This window comes from Hyla sarda, chromosome 5, assembly GCF_029499605.1.
Source record: "Hyla sarda isolate aHylSar1 chromosome 5, aHylSar1.hap1, whole genome shotgun sequence".
In the NCBI taxonomy this organism is placed as follows: domain Eukaryota; kingdom Metazoa; phylum Chordata; class Amphibia; order Anura; family Hylidae; genus Hyla; species Hyla sarda.
In genome coordinates this window covers 347,908,002-347,920,933 of record NC_079193.1, presented here as the reverse complement: position 1 = coordinate 347,920,933, position 12,932 = coordinate 347,908,002, and the positions used below count along the sequence as shown (strand labels likewise).

Here is a 12,932-nt window from a genome sequence, read left to right as displayed (position 1 = left end):
ATAAACATATTTGCTATCTCTGCGTGCATAAATGTCCGAACTATCAAAATATAATGTTATTGATCCCATAAGGGGAACAGCGTAAACGTTAAAAAAAACAAAAAACATTGCTGCTTTTTTGTCACATAATATTCAAAAAAAATGATTAAATGAATTAAAAGTTTCATATATGCAAATGTGGTATCAATAAAAAGTACAGATCACAGGGCAAAAAATAAGCCCCTTAGTGCTGCTTATACAGAAAAATGTTAAAGTTATAGGCCGTCAAAATAAAGGGATTTTAAAAGCACTAATTTGGTTAAAAATTTTGATTTTTTTTTTAAAAGCGGTACAATAATAGAAAAGTATGTAATCATGGGTATCATTTTAATTGTATTGACCCACAGAATAAAGAAAATATGTCATTTTTACCGTAAATTGTACAGCGTGAAAACAAAACTTTCCAAAAATTGCGGTTTTCTTTTCAACACATAAATAGTGTTTTAAAAATGTTGCCATACATTTTATGGTATAATTATTGATGTCTTTACAAAAGACAACTGGTTGCGCAAAAAAACAAGCCCTCACACTCATCTGTGGAAGGAAATATAAGATTTATGATTTTTAGAAGGTGAGGAGGAAAAAACGAAAATGCTAAAAAATTACTTTTTGTAATATGAAATAAAAAGAGTTTTAAACAAACAAGCAAAACATTAACCTCTTAAAGACACAGCCCGTTTTGGCCTTAAGTACGCAGCCAATTAAAATTGGCTGCGTACTCAAGGCCAAAACGGGCTGTGTCTTTAAGGGGTTAATGTTTTGCTTGTTTGTTTAAAACTCTTTTTTTTTTCATATTACAAAAATTTATTCATCATACACCATGAATTTGCAGTTAGCAGTTGTTCCCAATTCTTGATATATACTGTATCGTCCAGGCGTGAGCTCGGTCTAGTGGGGATGCACAAATACCCGTTTTAAATAAAATTTCATTGTAGATAGATTGTGTGGTTTAAATGTTTTATTAAGGTTATTAAATGGTGGTTTATATGTCAACTTTATTAAGAGGAAGGTTTGTACTGGGAAAGTAAAAACTGACTGTCTTCCACTGATAGACTATTCATATAAATTTTCATTGACTTTCCTGTCATAACCCCGGAAACCCTGAGGACTCCATGTATTGGAAAGAAGGAAGAGGAAAATAGTTTAATTAGTTTTTAAAATAATAATAACCTCTTTCTATTTTTCATGTTTTTTATAAACAATGAGTGAACTGCAGTCGCACTGTTTCTTTATAGGTATAAATGCAGCATTACTGGTTCAGTTACAAAGTTAACAGGTTATTAAAGTTATTTATTTTGTATTTTTTTTTTTTTTTGGGGGGGGGGGGGGTTAAAGGTTTTAATTATATTTAGGTGTAATAGAGAGGGGCCATTCATTTTTGGTAGCTTATAGCAGAATGTTCATTCAGCATGTAAACATTAGGCAAGGCTGAATTTCAGGTATCCTCTATGGAGAGCAGAGGGGTAATTTGCAGTAAAACAGCTTGAGCGACAGCTTATGTCTTCTAGAACAATAGGGTCAGGCGGTTAAAGGGGTACTCCAGTGGATAGCATTTGTTTTAAAAATCAACTGGTGACAGATTTGTAAATGACTTCTATTAAAAAATCTTTACCCCTCCAGTACTTTTTAGCAGTTGTATGCTACAGAGGAAAATATTTTCTTTTTGAATTTCTTTTTTGTCTTGTCCACAGTGCTCTCTGCTGACACCTGATGCCTGTCTCAGGAATTCTCATTTCCTGATACGGACAAAGGTGTCAGTAGACCGCACTGTGGACAAGACAAAAAAGAAATTCAAAAAGAAAAGAATTTCCTCTTTAGCATACAGCTGCTTAAAAGTACTGGAAGGGTAAAGATTTTTTAATAGAAGTCATTTACAAATCTGTTTAACGTATTGGCACCAGTCGATTAAAAAAAAAAAAAAAAAGTACCACTTTAAAATCCAATTTGCCCAAACCCTTCTCCCCCTGGTCATCATCTACTGGGAGGCCGCCATACACTTTAGACAATTGGCAGAATCTGCTAAATTTGGCAGGTTTGGCTAACGTTTGTCTATAGTGTATGTGTACCTTTGGGTCAAATGATTTCATGTGTTTTAATTTACATAATTATCTACTATTCAGAAATGATTTATTAAGGAAATGGACAACACTGTAAAGATGACCAGTTAGTTCTCTCTGTTTGCTTTAGTAAACATTTTTGCCTTTCCCATAAGATAACAATTTGAAGCATTATCCTTAAAGGAAAATGGTCAACTGTTTATCCACACTAAACCCAATACTGTGGGTGAAGAGGAGACCGATGAGGGGTTAATAGATAAAATATATACCTGCACTCCTGAGGTCTGTCCCTCCGAAGATCAGCATCCATCTTCACTGAATTGTGCGCTGGAGGCGGGCCCACTGGCTCAATACAAATATTAATTGTCACAGGTCATGTCAGCGCTGCGCCGACTCAGCGCTGATGTGACCCGCGACAATAAATATTCAAATTGAGCTGGAGAGCCTGCCTCCAGTGCACAATTAACTGAAGATGGATGCTGATCTTCGGAGGGACAGACCTCAGGAGTGCAGGTATGTATTTAACCTATTAACCCCTCATCGGTCTCCTGTTCATGCATCCTATAACCTAGTGTATTGTGTTTACTGTGGGTGAACAGATTACTATTTTCCTTTAAGACTCTACATTGTGCAGTTATAATGCAATTGAAAACCAGTTACTGTTACCAGTTATAGTGGTTGGACAGTATACAGCCTGACACTTCCTAATTATATTGTTGAGAACACAAATCTTTGGCAAAGGGAATTGTAGCATCCAGTTGTCAATGCATGCATAAATATATAGATGTAATAGTACAGGAATGACTAAATATAGTATTTAAAGAAAAAAATACATGACATTATATTGTATGGGAAATGTGTATATTGCACCAAATTAAACAAATAAATAAATAGTAACATAGAAATAAATGCAATTTTATGGTCTAAGCCCACTCAAAACCAGGAAATAGGAGATGTTGCTTACAAAACTCCTCGCACTGAGGAGGTGGTTCCTGTGCTTTTAGTAATGTTCATTCACTAAAAATAGAGTTAGACTGTACTATTTTCTTGTCACTAATAAATAATTTCTTTCTTTTTCAGTTAAAACATGTGGGTCTAATCTCCAAGGTCCAAGTGGCACATTTACATCTCCAAATTTTCCATTTCAATATGATAGCAATGCCCAGTGTGTATGGGTCATCACTGCGGAAAATACTAACAAGGCAAGTGATTATATTTTATCTATCTATCTATCTATCTATCTATCTATCTATCTATCTGTCTAGCTGTCTCTCTGTCTGTCTATCTATCTCATATATATATATATATATATATATATATATATATATATCTCATATCTACCTATCTATCTATCTCATATCTATCTATTATCTATCTATCTATCTCATATCTATCTATCTATCTATCTGTAATGAAGTGCAAAAATGTTGCTAATAATATCAGGGTCAACCTTATTTTAAATGATGCTTTGTGCCGTACCATATGGGTTGCATATGTACTGTATAAGGATAATTTTCAAGCACATTCCGAGAATATTGATAGTATATGACTGGTAAACAGTGCCCTAAGGAGTTACTGGGACCCACACAATCTCCTGTACGGGGCTCACGGCTTTCCCCAAGAATGTAGCATGTCTACACCTGCACGGAGAAGTGGCCAACACGCCCCTTTCATATATCTCTAGAGATGAGCGAACTTACACTAAATTCGATTTGTTACAAACTTCTCGGCTCGGCAGTTGATGACTTATTCTGCATAAATTAGTTCAGCTTTCCGGTGCTCCGGTGGGCTGGAAAAGGTGGATACAGTCCTAGGAAAGAGTCTCCTAGGACTGTATCCACCTTTTCCAGCCCACGAGAGCACCCGAAAGCTGAACTAATTTATGCAGGATAAGTCATCAACTGCCGAGCCGAGAAGTTCGTGACAAATCGAATTTACTGTAAGTTCGCTCATCTCTATATATCTGTATAGGAGAGCTGAAGATAGCCGAATTTCTCTCCCACAGCGATATATGGGGGAGCGTGTTGGCCCCTGCTTCGTCTGGGGGTCGACATGCCCCATTCCCGGGGAGATCCAGGGCCCCGTACAGGAGGTCATGGGGGCGTTTTTGTTCATGATACATCTCCTTTAATAAATACATACATAAATAGATTAATATAATTTTTCTATTGGAAAAAATCCATGCTATACAATATGTGTCTACATGGATCCAGTTGTAATCCAAATTGCAGGCTGTCACTTGTATACTGCGATAATCTGTTTTTGTTATGATCAATTGGAGTGTATAGCACAAAAAAGCGACCGTTCATATATAGAAAAATAAATAAATAAAATCTGTGATCTTTCTAAGCTCTTAAAAACCTCAGAGTAGGACAAATAGAAGACTTTTCTGGCAGAATTATTTTTTTCACTACATTGCTTTCAGCCTTTTATTTGATATTAAAGCAGGTATTAAAAACTGTTCATTAAGTTCCCCACAGAGCCTTGCAGTGAGGCTGGAATTAAACATGACTTTTACAACATTGCTCAGATTCCTAATGTTCTTGGTGCAATTGATTGCTCTCATGTATCATTAGCGCTTTCTTTCAGGCATAGAACTATGTTTAAGATTACGAACATAGCAGCTTGTCACAAAAGTACAGGAAATTTAATGCCTCTAATATTGCTTTATTTTATTTATTTTATTTTATGGGTGATGGGTGACAGCTCTGTTCCTCTCAGTTCACCCGTAATATAAATCTGTTAAAATAAAATGCGGAGATTATTTGAATATGAATTTGGTTACAATATTATTCTAAAAGCATTGGTTAGTTATGCACATTGGACAATGGGCTTTTCATAACACGACCCTTCTAGTTTTATAGATGTCACCTTAAAGGGGTTATTCAGGAATTAAAAAACAGAGCTAACTTCTTCTAAAAATGGTGGCACTCTTGTCCTTCATTGGAACTGAGCTGCAGAATCACATACAATGGAATTTTATATAAGATTGACATGTGAAACATCTCAGTAAATCCTAACTTTGTATTTAGAGAGAATTTAAAGGGGTATTCCAGACGGGAAAAAATAATTTTTTTTTAAAGTTAACCAGAAAGTTATACATATTTTTGAATCAATTTCTATTTAAAAAGCATAAAGGAGAACTATCAAGCAGCAAAACTTATCCCCCTACAAAGGATGTCTCCCGTGATCTCCTGCACTGGTCCCTGGCTCTCACCAGGAATGGGGCGTGTCGCTCCCCGCACAAAGCGGTTTCTAACATGCCCCCTCCATGTATCTGTATGGGAGAACCAGATATAGCCAAAAGCTATCCCCCGCAATCTAAGATACTTCTTTAATCCTTTCAGTACTTATCAGCTGCTGTATGCTCCAGAGGAAGTTGTGAAGTTCTTCTCTGTCTGACCACAGTGCTCTCTGCTGCTACCTCTGTGCATGTCAGGAACTGTCCAGAGCAGGACAGATCACGACATGGACAGAGGTGGAAGCAGAAAACACTGTGGTCAGACTGGAAAGAACTATACAACTTCCTCTTGAGTATACATAGGCTGATCAGTACTGGAAAGATTAAGATTTTCAAATAGATGTTCTTTACAGATCTGTGTAACTTTTTGGCACTATTTGACTAAAAAACAGTGGACTATTTTTTTTATATATTTCTCATCCTAAAACCACTGCTGCCACTGTTCTGACTGGTCCCCACTGGCAACACTACTTGGTGTCAGTCTTGGCATAACTAAGGGATACTCAGCCTGGATACAGCAGTGTTTGGCTGAGCGATGCCACTCAATTTACTGTCAATATGCGTGCTGTACAGAGCTGAGCGCTCTACTTGGCTACCTTTGGTACTTCCAAAGACAATGAATGGGGTGGCCTCACACATGCCCAACCTAGCTGTCCATTCCAATGGGAGACTCGGATACTCATTTTTGAGAATGCAGTTGGATGGGATCTCAGGGATCAGACCCCTCTATGATCTGACACTTGGGACACTTATGTTGGACTGCCCTTTATGGTATGTTAACATGTACACATTCCTCTGTAGATTTTATGTGCAAGAAATCCACTGCAGATTTTTCTACCTATTAACTTCAATGGGTCAGCAGCAAATCTTCACATCCTCCACTATTGCAGATTTGCTGCAGACCTTTAAAAGTCAATGAGTAGCAAAATCTGCTGCCAATTTCCTATGCATTAAATGTGCAGTGGATTATGTATGGGAACATAACCTTAAACGGGTACTCCATTGTTCAGCATTTGGAACAAATTGTTCCGAATGCTGGAGCCAGCGCCGGGATCTTTTGATGTCATAGCCCCGCCCCTCATGACATCCCACCACACCCCCTCAATGCAAGTCTATGGGAGGGGCCGTGACAGCCGTCACACCCCCTCCCATAGACTTTCATTGAGGGGGCATGGCGTGATGCGATGATGGGGTGGGGCTATGATGTCACAAGCTCCCAGCGCTGGCTCCAGCATTCGGAACAATTTGTTCCAAATGCTGAACAATGGAGTACCCGTTTAAGGTTATGTTCCCATACATAATCCACTGCACATTTAATGCATAGGAAATTGGCAGCAGATTTTGCTACTCATTGACTTTTAAAGGTCTGCTGAGCAATGGAGTACCCCTTTAAGGGGATTGGTTTTGCTTGGTTTTATGGACCACCTGGGCATCTGGTTACTATTTACATTTTGTTTTCCTATTGCTTTGGTTTATTATGGAATTAGCTTGGTCTAACTTAAGGCAGACTTTTTTTTGTACAATAAGTTGTTTAACTCACATTAAACACAAATAATCCATAGCTGTGGGGGACATCTATGAAATATTCTGTATACATTACTAGACTATACAAAGAAAGAGCTTCAGCTGAGCAACAACAATATATTATTCATCTCAGTTTTTCACCGCTCAGAGCTGCATGGACCCCTATTTTTCTCTTGCTTTCTGTGTTTTCTTGAAATCTCTGTGACTATGATATTATTGTACATTATACACTATTAAAAATCAATTTAGGAATAAGATAGCAGAGATTTGACCGCATGGTGCCTCCGTATTCTGCTGCCTCTGATCATTATTTAGATTTTCTATTTCATAAGAGGAGCTCAGTGGTGAAGAAAGAGCCTGAAATCCTGTAACATATAGGTCAGAATAAAAACAGGCAGTTTTAGAACAATGCTGGAGTCACCACAGTCACCGCCGACTAAGAAATACTGCTTCTTATTTTTATATCATATTATTGTGGAATAAATATGATTTTTCATAATTTTTTTCACCCTCTAGGTTATTCAAATAAATTTTGAAGAATTTGATCTTGAAATAGGCTACGATACTCTGACCATTGGTGATGGGGGAGAAGTTGGAGATCCAAAGACAGTTTTGCACCAGTGAGTGTCTGTTCTGTTTTGAAGTTGTATTCGTAGAAAAAAGGGGGAGGAGGGATTATCATCAAGTTTTCTTCTGATCTTATAGAGTTTATAATGTTTTATTTAGATATACAACATATACGGTACATATACACCAATTGGACATATTATATTGTGTAGGCCACCCTCAAGCTGACGCAGGAGCTCTGATCTATCCAAGTGTATTTGTAAAGTGCTTCAGAATTTGTTCCTACTACATAAATATAAAAGTGGTAATAACAATAATATTATTATTATTCCATAGATATGATACATTTAACTTCTTTTTTTAATGTAGGTTATCTGGCAGTTTTGTTCCGGACTTGATTGTGAGCATAAAGAATCAGATGTGGTTACATCTACAAACTGATGACAGTATTGGATCAATTGGATTTAAAGTAAACTACAAAGGTAAGGTTAAAGAAACTCCCTCTGCAAAATGATATTTAAAGGCATGGTCAGGGGAACTGAACATACCAGACATTTCTCCTCTATCCTCAGGATAGGGAATAAGTGTCTGATCACGTGGGGTCCGACCACTGTGGTCTCCGGTGATCACCTGTGTGGGGCTCCTTCCACTTACTCTTCCTCGGAACTCTTCAGTCCCAACTTTCCTGGACAAGAGCAAGTGACGGTCTTCACCACAGCAAGTGAATGGCTGAACGGGCCGTCACTTGCATTCATCCAGGAAGGTGAGGGCTGGAGCATTCCATGGATGAGAAAGTAGATGGGGCCTCTATCCACAGGATCGGGATAATTTTTTGACCTTGGGAGATCTGACTGCAGCACCTCACTCCCACAATCTCAAGAACGTGACTTTAAAGGGGTACTCCTCCCTCAGACATCTTACCTCCTATCCAAAGGATAGGGGATAAGATGTCTGATCGCAGGGGTCCCGCTGCTGGGAACTCGTGCGATCTCTCCTACAGCAACCCCTGTCATCTGCTGCACAGATCTAACTTCACTCCATGCCTGATAACAGGTGATATAGGGGCCGGAGTATCGTGATGTCATGGCCCTGCCCCCTCATGATGTTACGGCTCTCCCCCTCAATACAAGTCTATGGGAGTGGGCCCCCTCAATACAAGTCTATGGGAGTGGTCGTCAAACCCCCTCCCATAGACTTGCATTGAGGGGGCGGGCCATGACATCACGAGGGGGCAGGGCCGTGACATGACAATACTCCGTCCCCTGTATCGCCTATCATCAGGCACAGAGTGAAGTACGCCCCATGTAGCAGATGACAGGGGGTGCTGCAGAAGAGATTGCGGGGGTTCCCAGTGGTAGTTCCCCTAAATCAGACATCTTATCCCATATCCTTTGAATAATGGATAAGATGTCTAGGGGGGTAGAGTACCCCTTTAAAAGCTCCCATCTGAATAGCGGAGCAGTGAGCATACTGGACTCTATTTCTATTACTATGATCTATTTATTGTCTATAGAAGTGCTGAAAATAGCCGAATAGTACTATTATTAGCTATCTTCGGCACTCCAATAGACAAAGAAGGGAGTAGCGATCAAGTATGCACACTGCTCTAGAGATTGTGTGGGGTTTCAGAGATGGGGCCCTTGGCAATCATACATTTATCACCTACCCTGTAGACCTCGGAAAAGTGTTTAAGGTGCAAAACCTATTCAAGTTTCTTTGCATATTGAATGTGAAACAAATGGCTTACAGGATTCATTTATTGTAATTGTTGCAACACTAAGTGTAGAATATATAATCTGTAGGTATGCAATCTAAATATTGTAAGAAGAAAAAAAAAAGAGGTGAAATTGATATTAGGAATGTCGGTGCCTTTTGGACAACACATAAATTATTTGGGAAAGGGGGAACTGATGGAGCCCGATGGAAGCCCCTGTTGGACCACAAACATTGGGCTCTCTTCTACCAAAGCTCAATCAGGATTCTATAACAGATTAAAGTGGTATTTGTAAAAATAAATTTGGCATAACGTACAGACAAGGTCAAAAGTTAAGACTGCATCAGGTGTCAGTCCTGAGTCCCAGTGTAATATAAACTTTTATGTCTGGACCACATGACAAAACATTTTACAGATAACACTAACAATTTAAGAACCTAACACATCTGTAGGATTCATGTTACTTGTGTCTCTTGCTGTGAAGTTGATCTTTGATCAATACAAGGTGTAACGTGTTGATGCTTTTATATGTTTGTTTGTTCTGCCATCAATATTTAGTAGTTGATAATTAAATCACATGGCGAATTGATCTTTCAGGGCAACATCTGCCAAGATGTACCCCAGGGAACAATGTTCCAGCCTTTGATTGTCAATGAATATTTATTGCTGAATATAACTTAACCTGATATAGGGGTTGGGATCCTTTTATTCTCTTCTGCATTAATTCCTGTGGATGTATAGCCTAATATTGTAAATTGTTTGTTATGGGATATTAGAACCTAATCTGATATGCTCATTGTTGACAAAGTCTTCTTAACTCCAGAATTAACTTTCTACATATGTTGTTACATAAGTATAGTTTGTGCTCCACAGCAGATCGGATTAGATGATTGGATTTGTCTTGAATCAGCCTTCATTTCAGTTCGGATTTAATGGCGTATTCAGACTTGGCTGAGTTGAGTATAAGTGTCAATGAGCACAGCATCGCTGCTTACCTCTGGGCCAGTGTACAGGAGCAGGGTGTCTGGCCTGTATCAGAAGTACTTGTTCCTGTGTGTACCTTCCATGGAGACATATGCTATCAATGTAAGGCATGGAAGATATTTACAGGTACATTGACTCCTGTCAAAGATAAGAGCTCCTGCTACTGGATGTACTGTACGTAGTGTATGTACATACATATCTGAAGGTAAACCATTACAACTGTCACTGTGACTGGGACTTAAAGCACTGGTGGGTGCTCTGCTTCATAGAGCTGAACTCCAAGCCCTTTAATCAAGCCAATATCCATAGAGAGACGTCATTCCAAAGATCCAAACAATGATTTTTTTTATGCACCCATTAAAGCAAACAATAGCTCCTTTTCAATCTCACCACGAGACCTTTCTTAAGTAATTGCTTAATAAAGGTCTCATAGTTAGATCGAACCATAGCTATTGTTTACTCTAATGGGTGAATAAAAAATCATTATCTGGATCTTTGGAGTGCCACCTCTCTACTTGTATATATTGAGTACATTGTTATTTTGTGCTCAATGCTTGGTCATGTTTGGAAGCCGCAAAAACAATGAATGGAGAGCTGACTGCTCCTTTGTGTTTCCCTCTGTTCTTTCTAGGTAACATTTTACCTCTATTCTATGGACTGGTGAGGGTCCCAACTATCAACCCCCTCCCCTCCTCAGATCAACATGTTGTCCCCTATCCTTTGGGGTTTTGCCCCTGGAAAGTAAAGACACAATGGCTGATTCGACTGGATTTTGTGCAACTGTATTTTGTGCACATCCTAGAATGTGCAAAAAGTGTGACACAAAATCCTATAAGCATGTTTATTTTTCACAATTCGTGTACTAGGAAAAAACTGTCATACATAACTTGCCAATAAAACAGATTTTCCACTGACAGAACAGATGCAGAACGCTCTGTGCTGCTTTACTACACATATTATATCTGTGTGGTTTTACTCCTATCTGTATTGTTCACTGTCTAGTGTCCCCCACAAAGATTTTCACCTAACATCAATCTCTAAAATGGCTGCAGAAGCTACCGTATGTGCATGGGCTTTTGTAGTGGCTCCGACATCACACTATACTGCCTCCTGATTGTTTGAGAGATGTTTGCAAGGTATTATGAGCTATGGTTATGTGATTATTCCTTCTTCTTTCTAACTAAACTTACATTAAGAGAAACAACCTACCCAAGGTTTGAGTTCATGACAAACTAAACTTTTAGCAAAGTTCATTCCAAACCAAGGTTAGACAGCTTTATCTTTTGGTTAAGGAGTACTCCAGCACTGCTTTACTTTATCCTATTGGGCTGCAAAAAAAACTTAACTCACCTTCCTTCATTCCCCCATTGTTCTGCTATCAGTCTTCCGGTCTGTTCTTCTTCCTGCTTCCGTGTGCATGGATTGTCAGACTGCGGTCAGGGTATCGCGGGCTGCAGCAATGTCCCGCCTTGGCTGGTGATAGGCTGAGCACAGTGTCACGTAAGGATCCCGAGCAGCAGGGAGAAGGTGGGGCCCAGGCTCCTTACATGACACTGTGCTCAGCCTTTCACCGGCCGAGGCGGGACATTGCTGCAGCCCACGGTACCCTGACCGCAGTTTGACAATCCGTGCACACGGAAGCAGGAAGAAGACCAGACCAGGGGACTGAAGACTGATAGCAGTTCAATGGGGGAACGGAGGAAGGTGAGTAAAGGTTCATTTGTTTGTTTGTTTTTTGCAGCCCAGGCATAACGTTTCGTAATTCTCCATTCCAGGAGTATAACTTGAATCTGCCTGTGCTCAACTGAATATATCTAATAGGGATCCCCCCTACTATGGGCCATTCAAAATACTGGCATCTTCTTATGGGGCAGGAAAGCTGCAGTCCCTGGTTCATACAACCTTCTCACTCACTATGGCTACTTCCCTGTCTATCTTTTTTACTCAATGGCACTGTGTCCAGGCTCTGTCCCCCTATTAGGTTATTTCAGGCCCACACTTTGCTCCACAATAAAACAATGTTTGTTAAATGTCGTGGTAAAAGTTTAACTCTTGTTATTCTTTCTTCATTCACTAAAAGTAAAAGTAAAGAATTGGTCCCCCTAAGCTGCTGATTCAGACAGTCCACTGATTTGCTAACCTTTACAATAGAAAAAGTGAATCAATTTGTAGAGTTTTTGTTCTGTGTCGTTGATGGCGATTCACAAACTCGGCTAAGTGATTTGCCCATTGTGTCCTTACGGTGGGCAGATCAGGAATCAATTTGTAAATCTACAAATCAAGGTTATTGATGACCTCTTCCTAAAAGCCTTCTTCTTAAAGGTCTGCTGCTGCTCAGAAAGATCTATTATGTGTTGGAGTATCAACAGAGTTAGAACTTAACTGATATTTGCCAACATTTAAAAGTTTTTGACTTTATTATCATTACTTTACTAACATCATCACAGCATATGGGGGTGTAGCTTGCAATGGGGCATGGTTTGTTAAAGTGTAGCTCGCAATGGTACATGGTTTGTTTGGGTGTGGCTTTTCAAAAGGTGGGGTTTGACAGAATCTACATTTTTTAGGAATGTTTTCTATATGTTGTTCTGTATGTTATATGATGTACCTTACAGTGAGTCCTGTATAGAGAAAGGGGGATTGCTCACAATTTTCATCTTAGAGGATATTTTTTTCTAAAGTTGCACCTTTTTTTAACCAGTTAAGGACCAAGGGCGTACCTGTATGTCCTGGGTCCTTTCCCTTTCTATAACGCCGGGCCATGGCATGGCCCCGTGTCATAGCGGGTCGGGCCTGACCTCTAACA

The 12,932-nt window shown here is 39.3% G+C and overlaps 1 protein-coding gene across 6 annotated transcripts in view; it reads left to right on the top strand.

Moving 5' to 3' along the window:
• Nucleotides 1-12,932, top strand: part of CSMD3 (CUB and Sushi multiple domains 3) — a 1,342,864-nt gene that overhangs the window by 651,196 nt on the left and 678,736 nt on the right. For all 6 annotated transcript variants that reach the window (XM_056522623.1, XM_056522621.1, XM_056522626.1 and 3 more), the window contains 3 exons: nucleotides 3,177-3,298; nucleotides 7,378-7,481; nucleotides 7,798-7,910. In XM_056522623.1, coding sequence (XP_056378598.1) covers nucleotides 3,177-3,298; nucleotides 7,378-7,481; nucleotides 7,798-7,910 — 339 coding nt within the window. The remainder of the gene's footprint in view (nucleotides 1-3,176; nucleotides 3,299-7,377; nucleotides 7,482-7,797; nucleotides 7,911-12,932) is intronic.